A 12,731-nucleotide genomic window follows, 5' to 3' on the forward strand; every position below is an offset into this window, starting at 1 on the left:
TCCCGATTCTAGTTATATCGGTATTTTCAATCAGTTTTGATTCTTTGGTGAGTTTTTATTTCATTGTCTTTTGGTTTGCATATTAGGTTGGTAAAAATAATTCAAACGTCTGTGAATTACTTCTCACCATTTTCCAATCAGAAAAATTCTGAAAAACTTATTTGAAACGTGTTACAACCAAATTTTAAACTTCCTCCGAAAAAGTTTGTCAATAGAGCACGATTGTTTTTCTCAGATATTTTCAATTTAATTTTTTTGGCTATATTTTCAGCCTTTCTATAACTTTTCTATGTATACTTACACGAAAATTAGTGAAAAAAATAAAATAAAGTGCACTTTGCTTCTCTATCTCCGTCTCTTCTATAGTCTTCCGCTGCGCCTCTACACTTTTTCATCGAATTTCTCTACTTTTCTGCGCCTCAAAAACGGGCGGTCCTCCTTTTTCTCTTTCACATTTTCGGTTATTTTGGTTTCTTTTGCATCAGTTCAAGTATCCAATAGTTTAATTTCAGAATGCTTTCATCAGTGATTCGATGTGGTGGACAGCAAGCGACGTCGCGAATGACTCCGGCAGTTTCTATGGCTATTCGTCGATTCGATCCATTGGAGGCTAAAATGGCACAGAAGAAAGTGAGTTTTCATTTCAAAAGATTTTTGTTTCATTTCAAAAAGCAAAAGGTTTCAGGAAATCTTCTTTTGCTTCAAATAATGTTTTTCAATTTTCCAGGCCGAAATAATTCAACAACAACAAAACACGGAGGTGGATCAGAATCGTGTCACATACGCAACGAAAGACGATTTCAAGCAAAACGTTCAAGACTCTCGATTCACCGGAGCCGCCGATTCGGAAACCGGACAAGTGCCGACAAAATGGCAGAAGAAATTTTTGGTTATCACCAAATTGTACCCATCGGCCGACGATATTCCACCATATGTTCAGTGAGTTATTCATAAATCTGAAAAATTCAAAATAACGCGTTTAACATGAAAAAGTTCCGAATAAGTAATTCTTGCAAGTTTTTAATAGGTATTTCTGAGAATTTATGCTGTTTGAAGTTAATTTCTTGTTCAAAACATTGTCAAAACCTTTCTGTTTTCAGTCACGGCACAATGAACCGAATGCATGACAGAATGCGTGTCGTCTTCATCGTCACCGCTTCACTCTTCGCTTTCTCCACATTTTACATTGCCGAAAGAGCGATGGCTCACAAAATCGCTCGTGATCGTGATGCTGGAGTCGTTGTTCATAAAATGTAATTTTTCGATTGAAAGGGAAAGTTTTCCCTATTTCTCTTATAACAACTCGCTTTTTACGGTTCTCTAAACTCTTTTTTTGTAAATTTTCAGGTTTTTGTATAAAAATATTGCTTTTAATTCATTATTGAATACTTTTTTCACGTATCCGTTCAATCGGTCCGAACATTCATGACTTTTCTTGTATTTTCATTGCTCTATTTTCCCTTTTTTCTACAGTTCTTTTCTCTATTGTCTCTTTACCAATCAATTTTTCTAGAAAACTCGAATTCCATTCAAAAAATGGGCATTTTCCGTACCGTTCTCATGAATGCCGCCGGAGCTCATCACGAAGAGCCGAAGAAGGGATCATACGAATGGAAAAAGGAGCATTTGACACCAGAACAACTCGCAAGAACATCGGACAATAAGGAGAAATATAGTGGAGTGAGTTTTTATGAATTCTTTGAATTCTTAGTGCAAAAATCAATATTATCGCATTTTAATTAATTTCTCAATAATTTTCAGATCCCAGCAATTCCAGTCGACATCGGATATAACAGTGGAATGAATGTGGGCGGTGCAAAGAAGACAGGAGTCATGTCGAATGCTTCCAGTAATCCAGGAGTCATCATTGGAATGGGTCTCACGACGGCAGCTCTTTTGGGAATGTTCAAGTGAGTGATTTTTAGAAAAATAATCAGAAAATTAAGAAAATTCATATTTTCGTCTGAATTAGGTTCCATACCGGTGTGAAATATGCTGAAAATCTTTTAATTCCAGATCATCATTCCTTGGAGACAAAGTTGGAGCTCAAAAGATGATGCAATACCGTATCATGGCTCAATTCTTCACAGTCACTGCACTCGTCGCCGGAGTCACCATCTTCGGAGCCACGTATGAGGACGATGAGCACGCAAAATAAATAAATTACAAAGAAATTGTTAAAAAGAATGTGTTTTGAAACCGATTAGTTGTTTTTTCTCTTCTATGTACCTTTCTAGACCCTTCTATTCCTTTTCTTTGAAATTATTGTGTTTCAAAGAATGTTTCTTTTTGAATTCCCGGGTTTTGTCATCTCTCCTTTCTCACCATCCATCCCCTATGATTTTCCCGATTCTTACTCCCGTTTCTTGTAAGATTTTCTCTTTTTGCCCCTCGATTAGCCTCCTTATTTGAATTTTATCCAAAATGAACACTAAAAATTAGTCGTTTTAATCGAATTAATTTTTATATCCCTAGTCGGCGTTCATTCTGGGAAAGTTACAGTAATCAGATTGGTTTGAGGACACAGTAACGAATACAGATCGTTATTACAAAGTATATTCGTTCTGTGAAGAAAATAAATTCGATTCCCTTATAAAAGCTGCCAGACTCATCAGTTGATATGTTAAAATGATGGAATTTCGAGAATTGTGAAAATCTTCGTAAAGCTATAAATCATCTGATTAAGCGCAACAATTGGTGAAACGGACAAAGCCGAAAGTCACAAAAATTTCTCTAAGTTTCAGTCACAATCTTATCTGAAAAAGAAAAACCAACGAAATTGTTATTAGAATCATATTGGTTCATGTGAGTTTGATGAGGTTCTGTTTAATTGAGTTCACTTTCGGAAAAGCGAATACCAGTGGGAAACGAAAGATTAAAATTGGATATTTTCACCTGATTCCAGGCAGGGACCACACCGAGTTCACAAGTGTTCAAAAGTTGGGCAAAGTTAAAATGGAAGTTGAGCACTTGGAATCGAAATAGAAGATCTTTGAAAAAGAGAAAAGTGATATTGAGAAGACAAAATTGGAAAGGATTGAATATAGTTGTGGAATCAAAAAGTTTAATTGATAGACAAATTCTTGTTGGATTTCTACTCTGATTTGCTACCGATTTCCACCAACACTGACACGAAAATTGATCTAATTGTGACAACCAATGAGTAACCTTGTTTGTGTGTTTTGATGTTTTCGTTTCTTTCGAAAAAATGAACTAATTGTTAACCTTTTTCGTTCTTGTATCAGTTTTAAAACAGACAGTTCTAATAAGAAAGAGCACTCACCTCACAACCCAAGTCCACCACTCACATGTACTCCACCTGCCCTTTTCTCTATTCTTGTTCTTTCAATCTTTTGAGCCCAATGAGAAACCAATGAACAGATTATAAAATAGATAACCACCCTCTTTTCGAGAGAGAGAGTCATTAGAGGGGCGGAGCCTCGTGTCTGGAGTATACTCGGAGATTCGAGAAGAGACAAATTTATGTATAAGAGAGAATTCGTATAGAATATTCCACTGTCCTACTTCTTTTTCTTTATCAGTAATTGTTGGGTAGAGTGTAGTCTGTTCATTTGAATTATTCGATTTCTGATGTTTACTTTTGTCTCGAGTTTGTTTTCTCATTGTTCTGAATTGAGGTTTCTCATAATTCAAAATTTTCAGAATGCTCGGAGGCCTGTCACTCTCACATTATGTCGCATTTCTGGCTGGATTTATAGTGGTTTTCTATAAGTTTACCGGAAAAAATGGAGCAGAAAAAGTGCACGTGGATGGAGAAGTTGCAGAGAAGTGGAGAAACGTGGAAGATGTTTTTCGGTGAGTAACAGGTCTGATTGGACGTCCGGACTGACAGATTTTTCAGGAAGAACCTGGAACAAAACTGGGAAAGATCTGGAGCAGGGTTCGTTGTCTACCACAAAGGCCAGAAAGTTGTGGATATTTGGGGAGGATATTCAGATAGAGAATCACAAAGAAAATGGACGAAAAATACACTTTCGATTGCATTCTCGTGCACAAAGGCGATTGGAGCAATTGTGATTGCAAAACTTGTCGATGAGAACAGACTACAGTATGATGATTTAGTTACGAAATACTGGCCTGAGTTTGGAAAGCATGGAAAACAAAATGTAACGATTCGATGGTTGATAACTCATAAGGCTGGTTTAGCTTATCTCGATCATCCGGTTTCATTACAATCAGCGAAAAATCCAGAAGAAATTGATCGGATTCTGGCGGAACAAAAACCAAATTGGCCGCCTGGAACTGAAATTGGATATCATGCAGTCACTCATGGATGGTTGGTTGATGCGATTGTGAGAAGGGTGGATGTTAAAAAAAGGACTGTTGGTCAATATTTTAGAGAAGAGATTTCACAGAAACATGGTGAGTATTACAGTACCGACCAAAAAGATATCATAGTTTGCCTTTTTCAGTTGAAAATGCCCAACTTTGAGAGTGTATCATTGTAAAACTAACTGTCCCACAAAACAACTTTTTATGGGATCAAGCAGACCAAGAATAGAACTTAATTTTTGTAGTTGACAACTTTTCAGTACGGACACTCCCTAGAGAGTTATAGTCATTTTAAGTGGATAGCTCAAAAATCACACTTTGCACTGAAATGGGTCGATTTGAGGGGAAATTACTTTGTCGATATGTTATAACTTACTAGGGAGTGTCCGTACAAAAAAGTTGTCAACTACAAAAACGGAGTTCTACTCTTGGTCTGTTTGATCCCAGAAAAAGATATTTTGTGGAACAGTTAGTTTTGCTATGACACACTCTCAAAGTTGGGCATTTTCAACTGAAAAATGCAAAATATGATAAATTTTTGGCCGGTACTGTATGTTGGTGGTTGTATCTTAGAAAGTTATGGCAAGATGTAATAAGAAATGGTTAACTGAGTTTTTTATAACTCATCACCCGACACAGCTATTTAAAAAATCCTAACTAACAAAATACTCAAAATCTCACTCAGATCATTTCACTAATTGACTAATTTTTCACAACTACTCTAGCTTTCAAGATATACTCATTTTTAATCGCAGCAATCAACATTGTTTTCCAGAAATCGAGTTCTACCTTGGTCTCCCTTTAAGTGAACAACATCGAGTCTCCAGAATCGAAAACCCAAGTTTCTGGAATGTTCTAGAAGAAATCGCCTACTCGCCAAGTGATTATGATGTTATCCGTTTTATGAAGGATAGAATTTTCAACGGAACTCTATCAAAATCTGCAGCCTCTACTCCATTTGTTCAGTTTGTGGGGGTAGGTCACGCACGTTGAGTCCCAGGCTACCTATGCAAACGCGCTCTGAAAAAGACATGGTCCGCAATACGTGGCGGTGAACATTAGAATCTATTTTCTTACAGAAAATTTTAGGATACGTGAAAATATTTCATTTTCCACGTAGTTTCTCGTTAGAGCGTGTTCGCATAGGTAGCCTGGGACTCAACGTGGTCACGGACTAGGAACTTCTCTTCCATATATCTCGTGTTTCTAGGCCATGACACTCAACAATCCAGATCTTCATCGAATCGAACAGACAGCTGTTCTTGGAATTGGAACCGCCCGTTCACTGGCTCAAATTTTCGAATTGCTGAGATTAGGAAAGATTGTTTCGAAGGAAACAATGAGACAAATGTTCTCTGAAAATTATGAAATTAGTGAAGACTATATCAGTGGAGCAAAAGTACCAAGAGGACAAGGATTCATGCTGAAAGAGTTTGAGCATAACGGGGTAAAAAAAGAACTGACTATGAAAAAAACCATTAGAATATTTCAGAAAACAGTGAAAATGTACGGTCACAGTGGTTACGGAGGTCAGAATATTCGAACAGATTTCCATAACGAGATCACAATTTCCTATTTGAGTAACGGATTGAAAGTTGGATTCGGAGACACGGCGAGGACTTATAAGAGACTTTTAAAAGCTGTTTATGATACATATTTCGAATTGAATTGAGTTTTCTAAAATCCACCTGACCTAGTATAATTCGTACCATCACCATCCCATTTCAATTCGAAAACAAGCATTGTTTATCCTATCCATTTTTTAGTCGGTCACCTCTTTTTTGTACAGTTTTTTCGTCTCCAAAAATCAAACAAACAAGACTAAATGCCCCCTATATAAGCTATTTTGTCTCTCCAATCCATGTTGTTATATTGGATTCCTTGCTTTTTCTCTAATAATGAATTTTCTGGTTTCTCTGATGCTTTTGTTACCGATTCTGGTGCATTCTGCTCTTGATCCAAACTTTCAAGAGGAGCAATTCCTGAAAGACCCCCAACAGTTCGAACAGGTTGAAGAAGGATCCGGAGAGAATACGGGTTAGTTTGAAGAAAAACAAAAAAGAATTGAGACAGTAAGGAACTGAACTCGGGTTGTTTAAAAAAATTTCGTGGCAGCTAGGGGCATTTACCGGCTGAATGTGAAAAGATTCATCCGGTTCCCCCAAAGTTTCTCCACTCTTTCAGAGGATGTGTTGGTTTCCGAAAACTCTACGACGACGTCTTCTTCTCGTTCGTCTTCTACCTCAACGTCTTCTACCTCAACGCCTTCTATTCTCACCTCTTCAACTTCTACCCATTCCCTCACTACACCCGCTAAACCCATAAACTGCTACGATATTTCGAAAAGATGCTCCAAACTGGTGCCATTGTGCACACGAGAAGAATACAAAACTGTGAGATTTTAGGTCCAAAATTATCGTATCTCAATTAATTTCAGATAATGATGAGGCAATGTGCGAGAACTTGCAATTTTTGCCCTCAATTCGTACGGCTTCCACAGACCGCCCGTTGTCGTGACTCGTTTCACAGGTACAATCAGAATAGGAAATTAATTAGAAAGTGTTTCTGAAATTAGTTTTAAATAAATTATTTGAATTGAAGCTGTCCAATATGGGCTCGAAACGGTTTCTGCCATTCCACGTATTATACATTGGAAGAGCGAACAGATTTCTGCCAGAAGAGTTGTCAAGTCTGCTGAAAAGAATGAAGCTGCACACCGATTCATGTAAATATATGACTGAAATAAGTTAAAATAAAATTGTACATAATGAAAGGAATGAAAGAAAGTTAAACAAGAAATAAGCAAATTATGTCACAGGTGCGAAAAGCAAGAGAACGAAAGAAATGTGTAATTTACAGACAAAAATAAAAGCATTCTGAATTTAAAAAATCATGATGAGCTGCTTGGTCCAGGTTGTGCAGAAGTTCCTGGCATCGAGGAGGGACTATCTGGGCGGTAGATGGCGTGTGTCGACGGGGCATGTCCTTGGAACTCCAAAATGAGACTTGAGTACATTGCGTAGAACGTTTTGCGGTTATGAACGCAGAGCCGAAGAAATCTGAAAATTTAAATGTTCAAAATGATTCTTTTACGTTGACTCACTTCGACGTGAAAGCACAAAGCTCTGACTGAATTACGGAGAGTCCGGGTAGGAGACGATGTGGGACTGATGTCGGGCTTCTGAGCATCTCCTCGACGAACGTGGCAACTCTTGAATGAACCAACTTGCGAATAGGGTTGTCGAGATTGATGAGAGAATTGATTTGAGAGCGAATGGACGCTGAGTTATCTGCATTCCACTCCAAACCCAACTTCTCTGAAGTCTCGGTCGCCTCCTTCACACATTGCTCGCCCATTTTCTCGAGATCCGATTTTATTCTTCTGAAAGAACGAGATTTGTAAGTCATTACAGTGAAAATTCATGCTTACTCTTCGTCTGTATTATTGGTGATCGCCACCAGATGATCTTTGAGTGTCTTCTTGAACTCTGCACTTTCCGAAATCTGTCGACCCGCCATGTTGCAAGTGACGAACACTGCCGATGCGCATACAACAATCTGGAGGAACTTCTCGGCGAGCAACTCGATTTTTAGACGATCAATTTTCAGCGTTTCTGGGAATCCGGCATACTCGTCTACCTCCACTAACTTCACATATCCTCTGCTCGTAGTATCCACCAAACATTTTTCATCTACTGGCTCATCGGCTCTTTTTTCTCTTTTCGTCGAGCTGCTCTCCTCATCTTCCTCTTTTCCAAACAACTCATCATACGCAGCTTTCAGCCACTCTCTAGTGAAATAACAACCATTTGGATTTTCAACAAGAGATTTTTGGAACATCTCATATTCATGTTTCGCCGAATACTCCTCAATTGCCGCACGATTTTGTGAGATTTGATAATTTGTCAGATCGTTTTTCATGAGCTCGAGCAGATCCATTGTACCTCTGAAAAGGATGAAATGAATATATGCCAACCATTTTCAGATGCTTACTGAAATATATCAATAATCTCTGTTCTTGTTCTCAACTCGGCAACCTTCACATCTCTGACTGGAGAACAAAGTCTCGAACACAACTCAATGATATAGTTCATCACTTTCTTCACATCTAACTGTCCTTGATCAAGTTTCCCACGAAGTGTGGGCTCATCGAGCATTGAGTTGATTTCAGCTTTGAGACGAGTGTGTTGAGCAGTTAGAATGTCTTCGAGAATCATCTGGAAATGGGAATGCCGGATTTCGAAATATTCCATTCAATTCAAACCAACATTTTTGAGTTCCATCAGAAATCCGAAGCAATACTCGAGCTCTGGTGGATCTTTTGCAAGATCACGTCTCAGTTGGTTGTAGTAAGCTCTATGCATCGTTTCTCTGGAAAATTAGAGCAATTATTATATGAATTCCGATTAGAACAGCATACCGCATGCATTGTTGAATCGCATTTGTCGGCTTATCAGGTATCTGGAAATTCGGATCGATGGCAATCTCGTGAACCAACTCCATATTCTCCAACTCGTTAGTCATCTTCATCAACTCATCATGAGTCACAAACTTGGCTGGTGAGCCACCGGCGACCCATGGAGGAAGAGTTGGGGCGGAGCCAGGTATTTGAACTCCTGGGATGGGGATAGCTTGTGGTGGTGTCGCTGGTCGTTTGCGGCTCTTTTTGTCATCCGAAGATGTACTCGGGCTGTCTGGGCGCTTTTCCTCGTCGCTCATTCTGAAATCGGTCTAGAATTTGAGAACAATTATACCATATATGAATGATTAAAAAGTAATGCGAAAGATGAGCTCAATATGCTATGTGAGGAAGATAAACCATGTTAACACTTTCGAAATTTTAGAAATTCCAGAAAAGCAAAGTTTCTTTTGTGAGAACAATTTTAAAATGAAAATTTTCAGAATAAAGCACGAGAATAAAACTCGGATTCGGAAAAAGAGATGATAGTAATAAAATAAATAGAATTTCATTATCACAAAAAGCTGAATAGACTTAACTTTTAGAAGGAAATTTTGGTTGGATTTGGGGAAAATTGGAGCACACATATTTGAATTTGAGGTTTTTGGGAATTTGAATTAAGAAGAAATCGTTGAAAATGATAAGAAGAAAGCACAAAATGATAGAAAGGATGTGATTTTCAATGTAGATTCTCTATTATTACTATACAACAGAAGTAGGGAAACAGTGGGAACTATATGATCTAATTAACGAAGATAATTCATTTGAGAAGTTGGTGGAGCCCATGGTGACGATTGTTGACGAGCCATTGCACGAGAAGGGGCGAATCCAAGAATCTTCTGAAGATTCTGACGAACTGTCATGGTGCACAAGATGTAGAGGAAGATGAATGAGCAGTCGGTCATGTCATCACCAATCTGAAATTTAAATTATCGATAAAGATTAAAGATCTCCATTCTTACCAAGTTTCTATGAGACAATCCTTGGATGAATCCGATTGGGTAGAATGGAAGTTTGGCGACAACCCGTCCCTCGAAAATCGAGTTGAATGTTGAGAGGAGAGCAGTGAAGGCGAGACCGATAGCGAACATTGATTTCATCTTGAACATGCTCATATCCCGGTTCGTTGCCTTCAACTTTTCCTCTTCTCTCTCCAATTTCTTCTTGATACTTTTGTCGTTTGTATCTCCGACTTCTTGCTTCTTTTTCTCCAATTTCTTTGTCTTTTTGTCCATATCAGCCTTGAGTCGTTTGTATTGATCCGATCTGTATACGAGGAGCCATGTGATTCCTTCTCCAGCAAGGGCGGTACCAAAGGCGATTGCGATGATCAACAGGCAATCACTCAACATCTAAAAGTTAGAGGAACTAATTAAAAAGTAAGAAATTAACAAAGGGAGACAGGAAAAGATACGGATAAAAACCGAGAAGCTTAGAACAAATATTGAAAGAAAAACGACAAAATAGGTTTTATTAGAAAATGGGTAACATTTTATAAATATTCAGAAAATCTGACTGATAACAAAACCGGAAAAAGCTGTAACAAAAAGCTGATATATGAGAGAAAAGCGGGGCAAAATCAGAGGAATGGCTCAACATTGAATTCGACAGCTCCGCAAGGCAAAGTGAGTCCAAACGAGGTGATGACTTCTGGGTGGAGAGCACCGATATGTCCGAGAAGAACTCCTTTCGGTCCGATGATCTTCGCACAACGTCCCGGGAAGTAAGTTGGGTCTGAAATTAGAAGAGATTAATCTAAATAACCTGATTATTCAGAATCTTACTTTCATCCGCCTCAATATAATATCCAGTTCCATCTTTAGCTGGATTAACATTCAACATCCGCATCATTCGATCCAGGAATCCTTGAATAATCTCAAATCCAGCTGCTTTATTGTAGTAAACCGCAGCCAATCTTCTTTCATTACGTGCTCCGACATCTGTGCTTGAATCCTTCACGATGATGTCTTGAAGCTCGAAAAGTTTCAATGGGAGTGGCATATCGCGGTTCGATGCCAACGTCTTCAGAAGACCAGGGAGAAGAGATGTGCGAGCAACTTGGAACTCGAGGGTTTTGGGGTTTCCGATATGAACAGCTTGGGCGAGAGCATCCGGCTGACGAAGTTTCACAGAGATGTCATCACGACTGCAGAGGGCAAAATTCAATGCTTCTGTCCATCCGGCGGCGGCGATTTCAATACGAAGATTATCACAAAGCTTGTTGATTGGGAAGGCGACAGCGACGGTGTTGGACTGAAAATTTAATGTTTAAAAACAGTAAAGCACATTAAAATCAAACAACAAACCTCTGGTAGTCTTGTGATCAAGTTATTATATCCATAGGCAACTCCGACATCTTCAGCAACATCACAAGCATGAAGAATATCATGGCGAGTCGGTGGAACAACTACTTTCAAGGTCTCTTTCGCCACAACCTCCGCTTTCAACGACATCTTGTTGAGAAGAGTTGCCATTTCTTCGTCCTTCAAGTTGATTCCAATCTTCGTATTGATTTCCGGAGTGGTCACAGTCATCTCACGATAGGAGAGCAGTGGGTAGAGCTCCTTGACTCCAGTCTCTTCATAAACAACCTCGACTTGTTCAACCGTGAATGGCTTGGAACAATACTGCGAGAAAAGAGTAACAATTGTGTCGAGGACAACAAAAGCCTTTTGCTTGTCTGTTGCTGTTGCCTCAATGAAGACGTTCTTCGTCTTCAAAGTGATTTTCGAATGCTCTCCGTTGATGATTGGTGGCATCGAACAAACGACTCCATTCTTATCATAAATCACGGGATAGACCGGATGATTTTGAATAATCGGAAGATATGCTTTCAAATGACTATCACTTGAATACAAAGTCATCAATTCTTCAGCCGTGTACTCCTTTGTTTGGTTTAATGGCTTGAATTTGATGTCTTTTGGTGCTTCGGCACGATATTCGAAGGGTCCTTGGACAGTGTCCAAATCGTGGGTTCCGATAGCGACGAGAGTACGCTTTCTGCAGATGTTCTGGTGGAGTTTGTCTTGAAGATCGATGAACGATGCGTAACTGTCGGCGTCGAACGAGATATCGCGAAGCACGGCTCCCACGACAAATGGTCGGACTTGCGCGGTCTCTTTCTTTACGATGATCTTCTGAAGACCGGACTTTGGCGTCTCGGCAAACTTGTAGTGGGGAGATGGGATTTCTTGCTTGAAAATGCGAATGGCACGAGCCAGTCCCTCCACACTCAACAAATCATAACGATTCGCTGGAATATCAATCTTGTAGACTTCCTGGTCGTTTAAATCCGTCGCCGCGCCGGTTCCACGCTCCTTTTCAACAGCGGCTTTCTCAGAAGTCTGAAAATAAGAAAACTAGGGAAGATTATTATTGGATCAACTTACGATTTCATCCAACTCGAGTCCGTACTCGAAGCAAAGTTCGTCGAACTCCTTCTCGGCTGAAAATTACACGTTTAGAATCAGAAATCATAGAAATTGATCTGTGAATTATTTTTTCACGCCATGCCAATTGAATATTCCTAAAAGTGGCTGTTATTGGAAAACAAACAATCTTTAGAACGAATGATTATATTAGAGAGCTAATAACACCCTTTGGCAACTATTCATCGCCCTTGGACACGTATTTTCTCATGGAGAATTGATGTTCTCCGGAATTATATTTTCGGGACTATTTTCGTTAACTCACTGTAAACCCGATTGAAGTGCTTGTCAAGGATGACCTTCTTGATTCCCACAGTTGGCATTTTGCTGAAAATACACAATAATTTAAATGAATTTGGAAAACATTTGAGAAAAGAGTTCTGAAAAAGTAAAGCGAGAAGTGCCAGTCACTTGTCGTCAGTTTGCGTGTTTTGTACGCAGTGTACACATCATCTTCGAAAATACACATTCACGCCAGATTACACCATGTGGCCAAAAAAATGGCCAGTGAAACTAACAAGTAAAACAAAAGAACACAGTCTAAACAGATT

General features: G+C 39.0%; 8 protein-coding genes across 8 annotated transcripts; 5 read left to right on the top strand and 3 right to left on the bottom strand.

The window, feature by feature from the left end:
- Positions 1-513: 513 nt before the first annotated feature.
- GCK72_004972 (uncharacterized protein) lies at positions 514-1,257 on the top strand (the record flags this gene model as incomplete). Its single annotated transcript, XM_003117162.2, has 3 exons — positions 514-630; positions 728-939; positions 1,101-1,257. 3 exons carry the CDS (start codon positions 514-516, stop codon positions 1,255-1,257), a joined length of 486 nt encoding a protein of 161 aa, XP_003117210.1.
- Positions 1,258-1,536: 279 nt separating this feature from the next.
- On the top strand, positions 1,537-2,158 carry GCK72_004973 (uncharacterized protein; the record flags this gene model as incomplete). Its single annotated transcript, XM_003117255.2, has 3 exons — positions 1,537-1,680; positions 1,762-1,910; positions 2,017-2,158. 3 exons carry the CDS (start codon positions 1,537-1,539, stop codon positions 2,156-2,158), a joined length of 435 nt encoding a protein of 144 aa, XP_003117303.2.
- A 1,506-nt stretch (positions 2,159-3,664) lies between these two features.
- Positions 3,665-5,965, top strand: GCK72_004974 (uncharacterized protein; the record flags this gene model as incomplete). Its single annotated transcript, XM_003117196.2, has 5 exons — positions 3,665-3,816; positions 3,863-4,383; positions 5,069-5,268; positions 5,504-5,740; positions 5,786-5,965. The coding sequence occupies 5 exons, from the start codon at positions 3,665-3,667 to the stop codon at positions 5,963-5,965; spliced, it is 1,290 nt and encodes a 429-aa protein (XP_003117244.2).
- Positions 5,966-6,212: 247 nt separating this feature from the next.
- GCK72_004975 (uncharacterized protein) lies at positions 6,213-6,698 on the top strand (the record flags this gene model as incomplete). Its single annotated transcript, XM_003116712.2, has 2 exons — positions 6,213-6,330; positions 6,478-6,698. The coding sequence occupies 2 exons, from the start codon at positions 6,213-6,215 to the stop codon at positions 6,696-6,698; spliced, it is 339 nt and encodes a 112-aa protein (XP_003116760.2).
- A 485-nt stretch (positions 6,699-7,183) lies between these two features.
- Positions 7,184-9,012, bottom strand: GCK72_004976 (uncharacterized protein; the record flags this gene model as incomplete). The annotated part of the gene is made up of 6 exons (XM_003116701.2): positions 7,184-7,352; positions 7,397-7,675; positions 7,724-8,239; positions 8,287-8,510; positions 8,562-8,664; positions 8,714-9,012. The coding sequence occupies 6 exons, from the start codon at positions 9,010-9,012 to the stop codon at positions 7,184-7,186; spliced, it is 1,590 nt and encodes a 529-aa protein (XP_003116749.2).
- On the top strand, positions 8,523-12,042 carry GCK72_004977 (uncharacterized protein; the record flags this gene model as incomplete). The annotated part of the gene is made up of 4 exons (XM_053724971.1): positions 8,523-8,808; positions 10,259-10,475; positions 11,115-11,473; positions 11,759-12,042. 4 exons carry the CDS (start codon positions 8,523-8,525, stop codon positions 12,040-12,042), a joined length of 1,146 nt encoding a protein of 381 aa, XP_053589165.1.
- GCK72_004978 (uncharacterized protein) lies at positions 9,499-10,104 on the bottom strand (the record flags this gene model as incomplete). The annotated part of the gene is made up of 2 exons (XM_003117373.2): positions 9,499-9,669; positions 9,715-10,104. 2 exons carry the CDS (start codon positions 10,102-10,104, stop codon positions 9,499-9,501), a joined length of 561 nt encoding a protein of 186 aa, XP_003117421.1.
- Positions 10,332-12,503, bottom strand: GCK72_004979 (uncharacterized protein; the record flags this gene model as incomplete). The annotated part of the gene is made up of 5 exons (XM_053724972.1): positions 10,332-10,486; positions 10,537-11,005; positions 11,059-12,096; positions 12,142-12,197; positions 12,446-12,503. 5 exons carry the CDS (start codon positions 12,501-12,503, stop codon positions 10,332-10,334), a joined length of 1,776 nt encoding a protein of 591 aa, XP_053589166.1.
- Positions 12,504-12,731: the final 228 nt, after the last annotated feature.

The sequence above is a fragment of the Caenorhabditis remanei genome, chromosome II (genome assembly GCF_010183535.1).
Source record: "Caenorhabditis remanei strain PX506 chromosome II, whole genome shotgun sequence".
In the NCBI taxonomy this organism is placed as follows: Eukaryota; Metazoa; Nematoda; class Chromadorea; order Rhabditida; family Rhabditidae; genus Caenorhabditis; species Caenorhabditis remanei.